Below are 13490 nucleotides of genomic sequence, written 5' to 3' on the forward strand. Positions count from 1 at the left end.
TGATGAGGAAGATGAAGATAAACAGATGGAGAAAGGGGCTGGAGAGGATTTGGGTCATTCGGACCTGAAGCCGCAAGGAATATCATAAGCAAAACTCTAAGGCTAGAATAACAAGATTTGATTTCAAGCTCAATGTTCCTGTGGGGAGGAGGAAAAGAACAAATTTGTGAAGCCCACAGCTCTGTAAACTGTTGGGTGCAGAAACGTGGTTTCATACAGTAGCTACATACTAGGAATAAAATAGGTATCACGTTGGGACATGCTAACTACGGATCAGGCTCCCTGTGGTACTTAAAGGAGAACAAGAGGCTATAGTGACGATTGAAGGACCTAATGCTTGTCATCTGCTCAATAACTATCATCTGGAACCACCTTTCAAAAGCAATTCTGTTACTAGCAAAATAACGTGTGTGTGTGTGTGAGTGTTTGTGTGTCCAGTGGTGTAATGAGCCACCTTAGATCCACCATTGAAGGTCACTTCTGCACACAGCTTACCAGTTCTGTATTTTGTGAATGTCATGCTGTAACTTCAAATTGGTGACTTGGGGAAATCATAGCAACTACAGTTATGAACTTCATTTTTCTCTTTTTTGAGAGGTTGGGTTACCAGAATGCTTTTGAGTGTTCTCTGAACACTGAATGGATTTGAATGGGTTGAACTAAATTAAGTTGAAAAGTACTTTAAGAAAGTAATAGTATGAACTGAGAGAGAAAATTATAAGTTTAGGGGAAAAAATCACAGTAAGACCTTGGCCTTGAGGCAAGTAGCCAATAAAAATGGAATCGGAGGTGTTAATCTAAGCCAAGGTTCCCTTCAGCCTGTTTTCTTCCCATAACTTTTTACCAGTGCTTCTGAAATACATGTAAAAATAACTGCATGAAATAGAACTAAAAGTATTGTCTACATCTGAGCTCTGAGCATGCTAAGAGGGCATTCCAAAGGTTCATTTTCTCTGGAGAGAAAAGTTCAAGGAAGACATAGATTGTGTTAAATTATGTGAAATGAAAAGTGATTTTAGAAAGGGCAAAAATCAAATATTAAATAGCATAAAATACTATGATCCTTTAAATATATGAGAAATATTTGCACATAAAATATGATAAATACTAGCCAGGGTATATTGGTGCATGCCTTTAATCCCAGCACTTGGAAGACAGACAGGCCAATATTTGTGAGTTCAAAGTCAGGCTGGTCTACAGAGTGAGTTTCCGGACAACCTGGGCTACATGAAGGTAAACACAGTATAGAGTAGCAGCAGTTAATACAGGCTGAGGTCTGTAGTATCAGGAAGATGGAAAAGCAACAACTGGTTTTGATCAGAGAATGATGTAGACATATGTGGAAATACCGCATGGAACATCATTTAATGTACACAATTACTGTGTGTTAACCTCAGAGATCATTCTATTCCAGACAGTGAGGAAAAAATCATCAAAGAAGTCATCATTTAAAAAAAACACAATAATTAATTAATTAGTATTATGAAGCTGCACCATCTAAAATTAAGCTTTCCATGGCTGGAACTTGATGCACTTTATTAGTGCATGTCAAGAATTGTAAGAAAACCTAGAAGTAATGAAGCACAAGCATTGTGTTTGAAGCTGAGAAGTAAACCTAGAGACTCTTGTAGGAGTTGACAGTGATTCAGAAAATAAATTAGCTGACTGATGTTTAAGACTTTGTACATGCCAGGATGGCGTTCAAGTTCTGAAAGTCAACAAGTTTAAAGGATCTCCCCTCCAGCCTGGAGGATGGGTACTTAGAAGTAATGTATATCTCATCAGAATGAAGATCCACTCCTGGCTTTGGTCAAATCTGCAATCAGTGTCCAATTCTAAGACTCTAGGAAAACATAACAGAAAACAAAAACGAAAACCTCTTTCAATTAGAATTCTTACTGTTGAGAAGAATTAGAAGGATAAAACGAGTTTTTTTTTTAGTCACCTAATTTCCATAAGTGACATCATGTATTACAGATGGCTGTTGCCAAGGAGATATAAGAAAGACATGTCAGATGGCAACAAGGATGTTGATTGCTGTAACAGTGAACTGCTTGGGTTTTAGAGATACACCGTACCTTTGGACTTGTTAGGAAATGTTGTCAAGCAACAGTGGAACCTATATATCCATCTCCTGACACATGCAATCATTTGTCTATTCAGCTAAGAACAAAGAAAACATCAATACAGTGCTCATAGCACTCTCATTTGCAATACAGAGAATGAAAGGCCTGCTTCCTGCCATGTTTGCCAAGAGTGGGGATGATGCTTCTTGGTCCCCACCTAAAAGCCCCCACATAGTAAATGATACTTTTCTCTAAACTAATAACCAATTTCCAGTCAGTGAGTAATTGTTTTTTCCCAGAACCATCCTATTGGAAAATCAGTGAAAAGAGGAAAAAAAACTAAATAAGCAAATCTTTAAAAGAGGCCACAGCAAGAGAGATGGTAAGCTTCCAAACGTACCAGTCAAGAAAAGCCGGCACTTACAGCTGGTCCCAAACAAAACCATAATTTTAACTAATTCCTGAGTTGAGTCTCACTGGATGAATGACTTCCAGGGCCTCTGGCTCTTTGGGACTAAGCGAGAAGATTATTTTTAGCGCAACTATTTGGAAATCTTTGAGAACTTGGACCTGCTATTCTGTCTGGTACCAAAGCAAGTTTCTCACTGAGCTCTTAGGAAAGATCCTGACTTTTGTACATTGGGGATCCTGCAGCAACCCACCCTCCCAGAGCACGGTACGGTGTTTATTCTCTTTTTTCAGAACTTTGGCAAATGTAGAGATCATGGCCCATCTCCGTTATGATGGAGTCTTTAGCTCGGTAAGCAGGTAGCTCTTTAGGAAGGGTCCAGGAAGTAAAGACCTAGCTCTGAATCTAACAGGCACTGGCTTCTTGGCCTTGGACAATGGTCTCTGGCCCTTGGCTGCCTTGTAACCCATCACAAAGGGGTCGTTGAGTGAGTGATATGAACTAGGGGTTAGTCTATAGATTATAAGAATTTTGCAAATATCCAAGCTTCTTTTTTCACTGTTCTTCCATCATAGTGCTTTACACAAAGGAGCCAAGACTATAAATCATGAGCTGTTATATAAAATCCTAATAAACATATATTTTCTCATTCAAATTGTTGAGCTTCTGCTGTAGTTCAGCCTGTCATATATGTCAGCAATAGGAAGTTTACGTTTTGATATGAAAATGACCAAGCAAATACTATAAAAACCAGTTGTGTGGCCTTGAAGGGACCTGCAGAGGTCCAGGAGAAGGGACTTCATTTAAATCAGAAAATCAGTTCCACACAACAGGAAAATGGGAGCTGCATGAAGCTAACGGGCTCATCAGAGAAGGAACTGGGGTTCCTGTCCCTAGCTCATAGTACCTCCTAGTGAAGCTAGAAGAACAGATTCTGATATTGAGCAATGCCTACCTCAGAAGCCAAGGAGAGGTCACATTTTGGCCCTCCTCAATAACCTCTCCTCTTCCTAATGATTTCCAGACAAAGCGTATTTTGAACTTGAATTAATCAAATCCAGTCTTCTGTCATGAGGTCATAGACGAACACTCAGTGCTTGCGACAAGATGTCAGTTCAAATCCTAGCTGTGCCATTTTGTGAATTTGAAAAGTTTTGTGTCTGTGTGACTGTGGCTTGTCTAGGCGAGTTGAACGAAAAGAGTATTATAGGATCTGCTGTTTTTCTGACTTGAGTGTTTTGTGAGCATAAACCCTTGAAAGTCCATTCGTCTTGTGGCATTCATCAACATGTCTTGTGATTTTTCAAGCTGTTGCGTATGTGTATCACAGTTTATCTGTTAGTGAACACTCAGGTTGCCCTTTCAGCAGCTGTGAGTGCTGTTGCCATGAACATGAGGATGCAAATATCAGTGTGAGCCCCTGTGTTTAATTCTTTGTGGTGTACTCCCAGTAGCGGGCCTACGTCACCATGTTTGAGCCTTTGAAGTGTTCTCCAGCATTTGTGTTCTCATGAATAACATCTTCTAGTCTTAGAACAAAAATCACGCTATTTACTAAGAATATATATGTACTCAAGCTGCACATATATTTTCTAGAGGCTCAGTCTTTAAATTGACTTAATCAATGCCTCCCCAAGTGTTTCTTATGGCTAGTTTGGCAAGAAAGGATTCTATGAAAAAAATAAATAAATAAATAGCATGCTACATCCTCCCTTAAAGATTCAGAATACATATTTACATGAAAAGTCTGGAATATACATATGTTTTCAACTGTACGTTTTAAGATCTAAAAAGATCTATCACTTTGCTATCCCTAAAGAAAAAGTTAGGGTAGAAAGCCGTTTACATTTAGCATTCAAGGCCTGTCTGAGATTAGCATTATATCCAAAGCTTTGATTTTCTAAGTCCAAAGAAGCATAAAAGTGGAAATAAAATACATGCCAGTACATATTCTACATAAATTTACATAATTCAAGCCAATGCTTGAAAGCATATTGCAAGAGAGGGGACTGCTAATGGAGATGTTTTCTCCTGAGGATTTTAAACATATCCTAAGGTTGGCTAATCGTGTGTGCTGAGCCGTATACTTTGATTAGTTTTATGCTGTGCAAATTATGTCTTTCCAAGCTGTCCAAAATCATTATAATGTAAAGTTTTGACTCATGTGGTTTATTCTCATTCAAAACAACCAAATTCCATGTGATGCATTAAATTCTGGGCAGTGGATGAGAATGGGTTGTTTGGAAAATGATACTGGAAATATGCAGTTGTATGGCTGCCTCGACGTCTTTAATCAGGAAAAGTCGGGTGGAGCAATTCTTTATAGGTGATAAAATAAAATGTGAGAATTGAAATAAATATAAAATTATATTTAGTATCTTGAAGTGTGGAAAATCTTTTAAGCATAATAAATTAGACTTTAGAAAAGGTTTTATTAATACAAATTTTTAAATGTATGTAAAAACAGGAGCTGGAGAGATGGCTCAGTGCTTAAGAGTACTTGCTCTTTTGGAAGATCTGGGTTTTGTATATAGCACCCATGTCAAACTTCCAAGCACATTCCAAACGACCTGCTACCTTTGTCTACCACTAACCAGATCTCAGCCCATTCCTTTTTGATAGCATTCCCATGAGGACTTTCACACCACCACCGCTGCCCGGACTTCCCAAAGCTCTTTTTCTCCCAATATTCTCAAATCTTTCTCAGAAATACCTCTTGACCTCAGTCTTCAGTCGTTGGTGCTCTGTATGCGTATGGTTTAAATCCTCCTCCTGAGCCTCCTCCTCCTGAGCATCTTCCTCCTGAGCCTCCTCCTCCTGAACCTCTCCTCCAGAGCCTCCTCCTCCTGAGCATCCTCCTCCTGAGCCTCCTCCTCCTGAGCATCCTCCTCCTGAGCCTCCTCCTCCAGAGCCTCCTCCTCCTGAGCCTCCTCCTCCTGAGCATCCTCCTCCTGAGCATCCTCCTCCAGAGTCTTCTCCTCCTGAGACTTCTCCTCCTGAGACTCCTCCTCCTGAGACTTCTCCTCCTGAGCCTCCTCCTCCAGAGCCTCCTGCTCCTGAGCATCCTCCTCCTGAGCCTCCTCCTCCTGAGCCTCCTCCTCCTGAGCCTCCTCCTCCTGAGCATCCTCCTCCAGAGTCTTCTCCTCCTGAGCCTCCTCCTCCTGAGCATCCTCCTCCTGAGCCTCCTCCTCCTGAGCATCTTCTTCCAGAGCCTCCTCCTCCTGAGCATCCTCCTCCTGAGCATCCTCCTCCAGATCCTCCTCCTCCAGAGCCTCCTCCTCCTGAGCCTCCTCCTTAAGTGTGTTCTACAACAAGGAACTGATACTTTAATCAATGCATCCAGTTTTAATGATACCAAAGATTGTGCATAAGATGCCCCTTCTATTATTTTTTATCTGTGTTTTCTTCAAAACAGTTAATATCTTGTTTTTCTAAAAGAAAATTTTGCACAAGTACAATACATTTTGATCACAGCCATTCCAAATCCTGCCATGACCCCCACATCTCATTTTCCAATTCATGTCCTCTCTCTCTCTCTCTCTCTCTCTCTCTCTCTCTCTCTCTCTCTCTCTCTCTCTCTCTCTCATATAGATATAATTATATATTATATAGAGATAGGAAAATTTTATATATATGTGTCTGTACATACAGGAGTTTAGGGCTGAACATCAAAGCTTAGACAACATGGGGCCTGTATCTTCAGAAAACTGATTTTTTCCCTCGGGAGTCATAACTTCTCCACTGAGGGGAACAGGGGATACTGTAAGCCATATCCCACCCACACTGGGATGTTGTTTGGTGTGCTGTTGTGGAGGTCTTGGCAGGCAGCTATAGGTGTTGGGAGTTTATGGAAGCAGCATCCCTGCCACAACCAGCTGAAACTCCTTTGCAGCAGCCCTCCAGGTCCCCTGACTCTTAGCATCTTTCTGGTCCCTCTTTGTGAAGTCCTCCCGAAGGGCTCATATTGCTATCAGAACTCCAGGGAATCTCAGAAAGTGACTTAATCCCATTTGAACACTAGGATCAATGGTTTGAGGTTGGTACTTGCCCTGTTTGGGGTGTGATTTAACACAACGATTCTCATGTTAGAGGCTTGATCCCACTGTGGTGGTTTTGAGAGGCAATGGGAGCTCTAAGGGGTGGAGCCCAGAGCAAAGTCACGAAATAGGTACTTTCCATTGTCCTGGCTTCCTGTCCCCCTATCCCTCCTACCTTGATACTACATGCCACCGTAAGATGCAGTCACATTGACCTTTGAGAGAGCCTGCCCCACTTGGCATTTTCGGTCTTTGGAGTTTCGGCCTCCAGACTGCTAACTAAATAAACCTCTTTCCCCTGTGAAGCTCTTGTCTCAGGTATTTCATTATGTAGCAGAACACAGACTGATATAATAGTGTATGGCAGGTCCAGTCCATAGAACACGGCAAACACGTTTTCATCCTTTGATAGGAGGGTCTAGTAACACTGAAAACATTGCTTAAATATTTTTTATAATAAGATCTCTAAGACTTGAGATTATTCCAAAATCTCATGCATATTTCTTAGGTTATTAATCCTGCGGTGGGGCAAAAATTTTGGGTATAATTCCAAGAGGTTGCATTCTCCCCATGGGCGCCATAAAAGTAGTGTGCCTTTTAAATTTCCTGGGGTGGCAGTCAAAAATAACATCTGATCACTTTTCCCATACTTTATTATTATCCTCCTTCAGAGAGAATTATCCAGCTCAAGCACTATGAAGATTCTGTATGAAAACACAGGCCCAGTCATCCAAAGACTATTCATGTTCACAACCCACAGAAACACGTGTGTGCATTCTCTCATTGAAGAAACTGCTCATCCCTAAGGATAGCATAGTCTGAAAAATTCAGGTCTCCCCAGCTTATGTCACCCCCCACACCACGTGATTAGCCTGCACACCAGAATGTCATACTAATAAATCCTTCGTTACACTCTGCATCCAGGCTCTGTGGAGCAAGACGCCAAGTCCTATCGGGTTAGACTCAGAGAGACCTGGATCTGCTTTCCACGGTGCATGTGGCACTATGCACAGCTTAAGTTCACCCAGCTCTTTAATTGACCCCTAGTGCTAACAGCTTATGGGACACAGAGGCATCATATCCTGAGGATTTTAAATTAACGTGTCAGACTCCCCCAGGACCTACATAGTACTGTAATTACCACTAATTGGCATTACACATGATTAACAAGTGAAAACGTGGTTTTTCCGAAAATGTTTCTTTTCTCCCATGAATCCTAAAAACCTGACGGATGCATGCAAAGATGAGGAGGATTATTCCCAGCGCGTGTACGTTGGCGCAGCTCTGCAAGTCACGTCTATACATGCAAGAGAGGAGAGAAAGAAAATAATTAATGCTACAGATAATTGGTCCTCTAAGAGCTTACATCAATGTTAAGTGAAAAACAAAGTCCTAAATCACAGGATTGGCACAATGTCACTTTTCTCCGCAGCACGGACGCACACAGGAAGACTGGAGATATGTAGATACTAAACAATAAAGGACAATTAGTCATCTCTGAGTAGTGGCAGCAGTGCTGGCGTTTATCTGAGTCATTTTGAGTGTGTCATTTTCCTTTCATAGCACAAAAAGCAAAGGTCTTTGCGCTAAATCCATGCATTCTTGCAGAATAAATGCAGCAAAGAGGCGCGTTTAGAATGTTTTCATCCTTCATCTCTATCAATCCCCGTATTAGGCACAGAGGATTCCATGTCAATAACAAATTGACAGATCTTTAAATCTTGAAAGGAAAAGCAGGGTTCTAGACGTGAGGAAAATCAGATTTGGAAGAGGCTGGTGTACACGCCCAGTCTTCAGTTCACACCAACTCCGTTGTGCCAAGGCCCCTCCCTGGAGAGTGCACTGATGTCTGTCCTTCTCTTCTAGAGCCCAAAATGATTGTCCTGCTCTACGTGACAAGTCTTGCCATCTGTGCAAGTGGACAACCTCGGGGCAGTCAGGCCAAGGGAGAGAGCTACTCTCCAAGGTACATCTGCAGCATTCCCGGCTTACCGGGTCCCCCAGGCCCTCCTGGAGCAAATGGCTCCCCTGGGCCCCATGGTCGCATCGGCCTTCCTGGAAGGGATGGTAGAGATGGCAGGAAAGGAGAGAAAGGAGAAAAGGGCACGGCAGGTAAGGAACCGTGAGGTTCAGCAAACACCCCCTCCACCCCTCCTCAAACTCCTCCCTTTGTTGCTTCTTCTCGGTGGAAACTGCCCCTTCAATCAATCAATCCTCTGCTTCACCTTCCGTGATCTTAACAATGTCCTTTTCCCTGACCATGCTTCAAATGCTGCTTTAGCTCTTTCCAGCCTTAGCTGGCTGCAGTGACAAGTCTCTTGGGTGGACGCTGAAACATTGGGAAGGTAAGAAACCTGAGCCTGGTTAAAGGCACTGCAGGAGAGGGACACGGATGGGCATGCACTGTGCATGAGTGCTGGAGCTGGACTCCCAACAACTGATGCCGGATGGCCAAACAACAGCTGGAAGCGTGGAGGCTTTAATAAACAAAGAGGTGGGCCAAAGCAGGGAAAGAATTGGGTTCAGAAACTCAGTTTCCCGCCCTGCTCAGAGCTAATGTTCTAAACAAGTATTCCTCAAGCTCTTCTCTGTTCTTGCATGCAGACAGCTAGAAGGACAGCGGTGTCGCATAGCCAGCCTTTCCTCACGCGGCACTCTCCTGCCTGTCCTGTTACATAGCTCTCCGCGATAGTACACTTGTCCTCTCATCCCCTATCATTTTCCGGCTTCCCATCTTACAGATAAGTCAGCCTGGGAAGCTTGCCAGACCCCCCAGTCCTTGAGAGGAAACCAAACTGAAATTCTCCAGAGGCTGTGTTAACTCCACAAGAGGAAGGAATTTGAAATCCATCTTTGAAAATGCGCTCCTTAGTGTACAAGTGAGACAAAAGACAAGAAGGGGGAAAATACATAGATCTAAGAAACATGCCTCTACCCGATCACCACACCTGATTTACTGGGGTTCTGAGAGAAAATGCCACAGCATATATCCAGATTACTGGCTAAGTGTCATTTCCAAATGCTCCATGCAGAACACATGGGGCAAACCGAGAGCTGTCAGATGTGTGAGCATTGTTCAATAATAAAGAACCTTATGTAAAGATTCAATGTCAGATAAACTTTGAATTTGGAGTTTAAACGTAGTTATTCAAAGGTGGCTGTCTATAAGGTAGCTCATGTGAATACAAATTACCCTTGAGCCATGATTACAAATATTCTTACAATTCTATGGCACACAGATTATTGTTCTCTATGACCGACCCTTGAAGTGTGCTGTGTCTGGAAGAAAGAAAGTAGTGGTTTATCACACAAGCCTTGGCACCAGAAAAACAGACTCAAATCTTGACTCAGTTTACTTAGCATCCTCGGTCAAATAGCATCTTTGAGCCTCGTTTGAAAGTTGGCAACAGTAAGGGCCATTGTGAAGTTTAAGGATAGTCATATATACAGAATGTCCTGTAGAATAACTGCTTGTGCTAAGTACTTGTAAATGTCACATATTGTTAATTATTAAATTGTGAATCACAGGTCAAAGATAAGTCTGCGGCCACTCAAAGCCACAGAGTAAACAAAAATGATTAATATAACCATAAGGTAGTTCCACTGCTATTTCAGATAGGATTTAATGTCCTTAAATGCTACAGTCTTAGTTCTATTTGGTTAGGGATACTCCTGCATACATCAGTCTATTCATCCCTCTACATATCTGTGCACAGAAACATTTTTGTGCGCCTCTAGCTATCAACTCTCATTTGTGGAGACTAGTTTTCAGACTCCACACTAATGCCATGCAGTGCTGCATAGCTGTCATGGTAGGGTGAAGTATTAGGTATGGTGTTTGACAGCGTGTCCCTGGATATCAGTGGCACACCTTTCCCAGCCGTAGCAACCACAAATGGCTCTAGACCATTGGTTCTCATCCTGTGCATTGCAACCGCTTTGGGAATCAAACAACCCTTTCACGGGGGTCTAATATCAGATGTCATGCATATCAGATATTTGCATTACAATTCATAACAGTGGCAAAATTTTTAATTATGGAATAGCAACAAAAATAATTTTATGGCTGAGAGTCACCACAAGGTGAGGAACTGTATTAAAAAGGGTTGAAGCATTAGGTAGGTCGAGAACCATAGCACCAATTCTAATTGTCCTTAATAATAAAAACCCAGAGTGATGTATAGGGGTTAATGCTGAAGATCAGAGAAGCAGAGCAGCCAGCCGCTAGAGAGTTCTTACCTCTACCAATGCTCAGACCAAAGTGCGATCCTTTCCTCAGAAGGTCACTTTTGCTGATGGCTTTTAATCAAGATCATTTTTTTCCTGTAGTTAGTCTCTAGTTAACCTTCAGATATAAACCTTTGGACATGCAGAAAATAATCCTACACAGTGGCTTAGACTTGGTTGGAATTCTTTCACATCCATTGTTTTTTCTATATGGAAGGAGACCTGGAGAGGTTAGGAGACAAGTCGAAAGGGAGACATTAAGTGGCAGAGCCAGTGGCAAGGTAGCAGGCATTTAGACAGAGGGGAGAAAGACACCATGAGGCTGGGAAAGCTTCGGGTCCTCCTAATCCTGATACATCATCAAGTCCCTTGGCCTCCTCGGGACTCAGTTTCCTCCTGAAAAAGCAGGACTATAGAGTGGTGAAAGCAGTCATCATTTTTTAGTTATAGTAGCACGTGATGACCCAATGTTCTAGCTTCCCTGCTCCGGAGTTGGACAGGCAGTTGTGCAGATCACAGCTCCGTCACTCAGTAGCTCTGTTCCCTTGATTCAGTTTCTTCATCTGCAATAAAGCTAATAATTCTTGGTTTTTAAAGTTGTTGTGAGACCTAAATAAGATAATGCATGAAAATGAAACATTTAAATAGATGACAAATAGCAAATTTGATTTTGATTAATTATTTTGTTATTAACACTAACAGGGATAGAATAAGACAAAGACTAAGATGTCTCCAAAGCATCTGGTTCTGTCTCCTCTCGGTACTCACTCTGGGAAAAATACCAGCAAGCTTCCTGAAGTCTTTTCATAGTGACAAGTGCCTGGATAAGACTAATAAGCACCAGGTGATTTGTCTTCAAAATAATAGCTTATTAGTTTAATTAATCAGGGTCTAGTTGACATCTCAAATACTGGAGAAAAATCTATGTGAAGTTTTTCTATTTTCATTTTTAGTATATCAGTGATTTCCAAAGGCGCTTTAGTTAGCAGGAAGCTATTGATAGTTAGCCGAAAAGATATGATTAGGGTGTGTAGGCATGTTGTTTGTGACTCTCTAGAAGAACTATTGATTCATCTATTAACTGTTTTTAAAGGTCTAAAAGGTAAAACTGGACCCCTGGGTCTTGCTGGTGAAAAAGGAGACCAAGGAGAGACTGGGAAGAAAGGACCCATGGGACCAGAGGGTGAGAAAGGAGAAGTTGGCCCAGCAGGGCCTCCTGGGCCAAAGGGAGATCGAGGAGATCAAGGGGACCCAGGGCTGCCTGGAGTGTGCAGATGTGGAAGCATTGTGCTTAAATCGGCCTTTTCAGTTGGCATCACAACCAGCTACCCAGAAGAAAGGCTCCCCATCATATTTAACAAGGTCCTCTTTAATGAGGGGGAACACTACAACCCTGCCACGGGGAAGTTTATTTGTGCTTTCCCAGGGATCTATTACTTTTCTTACGATATCACGTTAGCCAATAAGCATCTAGCAATTGGGCTGGTACACAATGGGCAGTACCGAATAAGGACCTTTGACGCCAACACAGGGAACCATGACGTGGCTTCAGGGTCCACAGTCATCTACCTGCAGCCAGAAGATGAAGTCTGGCTGGAGATCTTCTTCAATGACCAGAACGGCCTCTTCTCAGACCCAGGCTGGGCAGACAGCTTATTCTCTGGATTTCTCCTCTACGTTGACACAGATTACCTAGATTCTTTATCAGAAGATGATGAACTGTGATCCGGACTGCAGACCTGACTGTTGTAACATGAATCCCACAGTGGCTTACATTTTGAGTTAATCTGGGGCTGCTGGAAGGTGGAGCATGTGACAAAAGGATTCAAAAAATCCTTTCACAGACAGCTCTGGCAGAATTTATCAAGCTAAGACAAACCACCGGCCAGCTGAAATCACAACAAAATGAACGATATAAAATAACCCCAGACATGAACCCCTTGAAAGTAATGATGACAAATATTTAAGCAAATTAAAGATAATATTAACAAATTTGAATGCCCTTGGCCATCCAACCAGCTGGTAGTGACACTGCCTCATTAAACATTCATAAAACTCACAAAATTTTGTTCGTTATTCAGAATAACCATAACATTATAGACAAATTCTTTGACAATTCTTTTTTTTTTTTTTTTTTTTTTTTTGGTTTTTCGAGACAGGGTTTCTCTGTAGCTTTGGTGCCTCTCCCGGAACTAGCTCTTGTAGACCAGGCTGGCCTCGAACTCCCAGAGATCCGCCTGCCTCTGCCTCCCGAGTGCTGGAATTAAAGGCGTGCGCCACCACCGCCCGGCTTTCTTTGACAATTCTTAAGAGTCAAAGAAAAGTAAGAGATGCTAAGAATTTTCTAACAAATTAAAATGGAGTGATAAATCTCTTTATTCCTTTATGATTTTATATGTATACTCACCAACTCTGTGTGTGCATGCATGTGTGTGTGTGCACGTGCATGTGAGTGCGTGTATATCCGTGTATGTGTGTGCGCATGCGTTCGTGTGCATCTGTGTGTGTGTGCGCACGCACACATGCGTGCATGTGTGTATAAGTCATAAGACAACATCAGCTGTCATTCTTCAGTCACCTTCCACTTTTTCTTTGAACCAGAGAGTTCACTGAACCTGGAGCTCACTTAATCTGGGTAGCCTGGCTGGTTATTGTGCCCCAAAGACTCTGTTCTCATCTCTCCCGCTCTAGGATTACAAGCACAAGCCACCACACCTGGCTTCTTTTTACATGGGTTCTGAGGGATCAAAC

The 13490-nt window shown here is 42.3% G+C and overlaps 1 protein-coding gene across 5 annotated transcripts in view; it reads left to right on the top strand.

Moving 5' to 3' along the window:
* The window catches only part of C1qtnf7 (C1q and TNF related 7), a 95464-nt gene extending 82629 nt beyond the window's left edge, over positions 1-12835 (top strand). For 4 of the 5 annotated variants that reach the window (XM_057772353.1, XM_057772352.1, XM_057772357.1 and 1 more), the window contains exons 2-3: positions 8379-8624; positions 11833-12835. In XM_057772353.1, coding sequence (XP_057628336.1) covers positions 8387-8624; positions 11833-12464 — 870 coding nt within the window. In that variant the 5' untranslated portion in view covers positions 8379-8386 and the 3' untranslated portion in view covers positions 12465-12835. Of the gene's footprint in view, positions 1-2685; positions 2743-8378; positions 8625-11832 lie in introns of those variants that run through there. The other variant, XM_057772354.1, reaches the window with a different exon arrangement.
* The last annotated feature ends 655 nt before the right edge of the window (positions 12836-13490 follow it).

The sequence above is a fragment of the Chionomys nivalis genome, chromosome 6, assembly GCF_950005125.1.
Source record: "Chionomys nivalis chromosome 6, mChiNiv1.1, whole genome shotgun sequence".
Lineage (NCBI taxonomy): Eukaryota > Metazoa > Chordata > Mammalia > Rodentia > Cricetidae > Chionomys > Chionomys nivalis.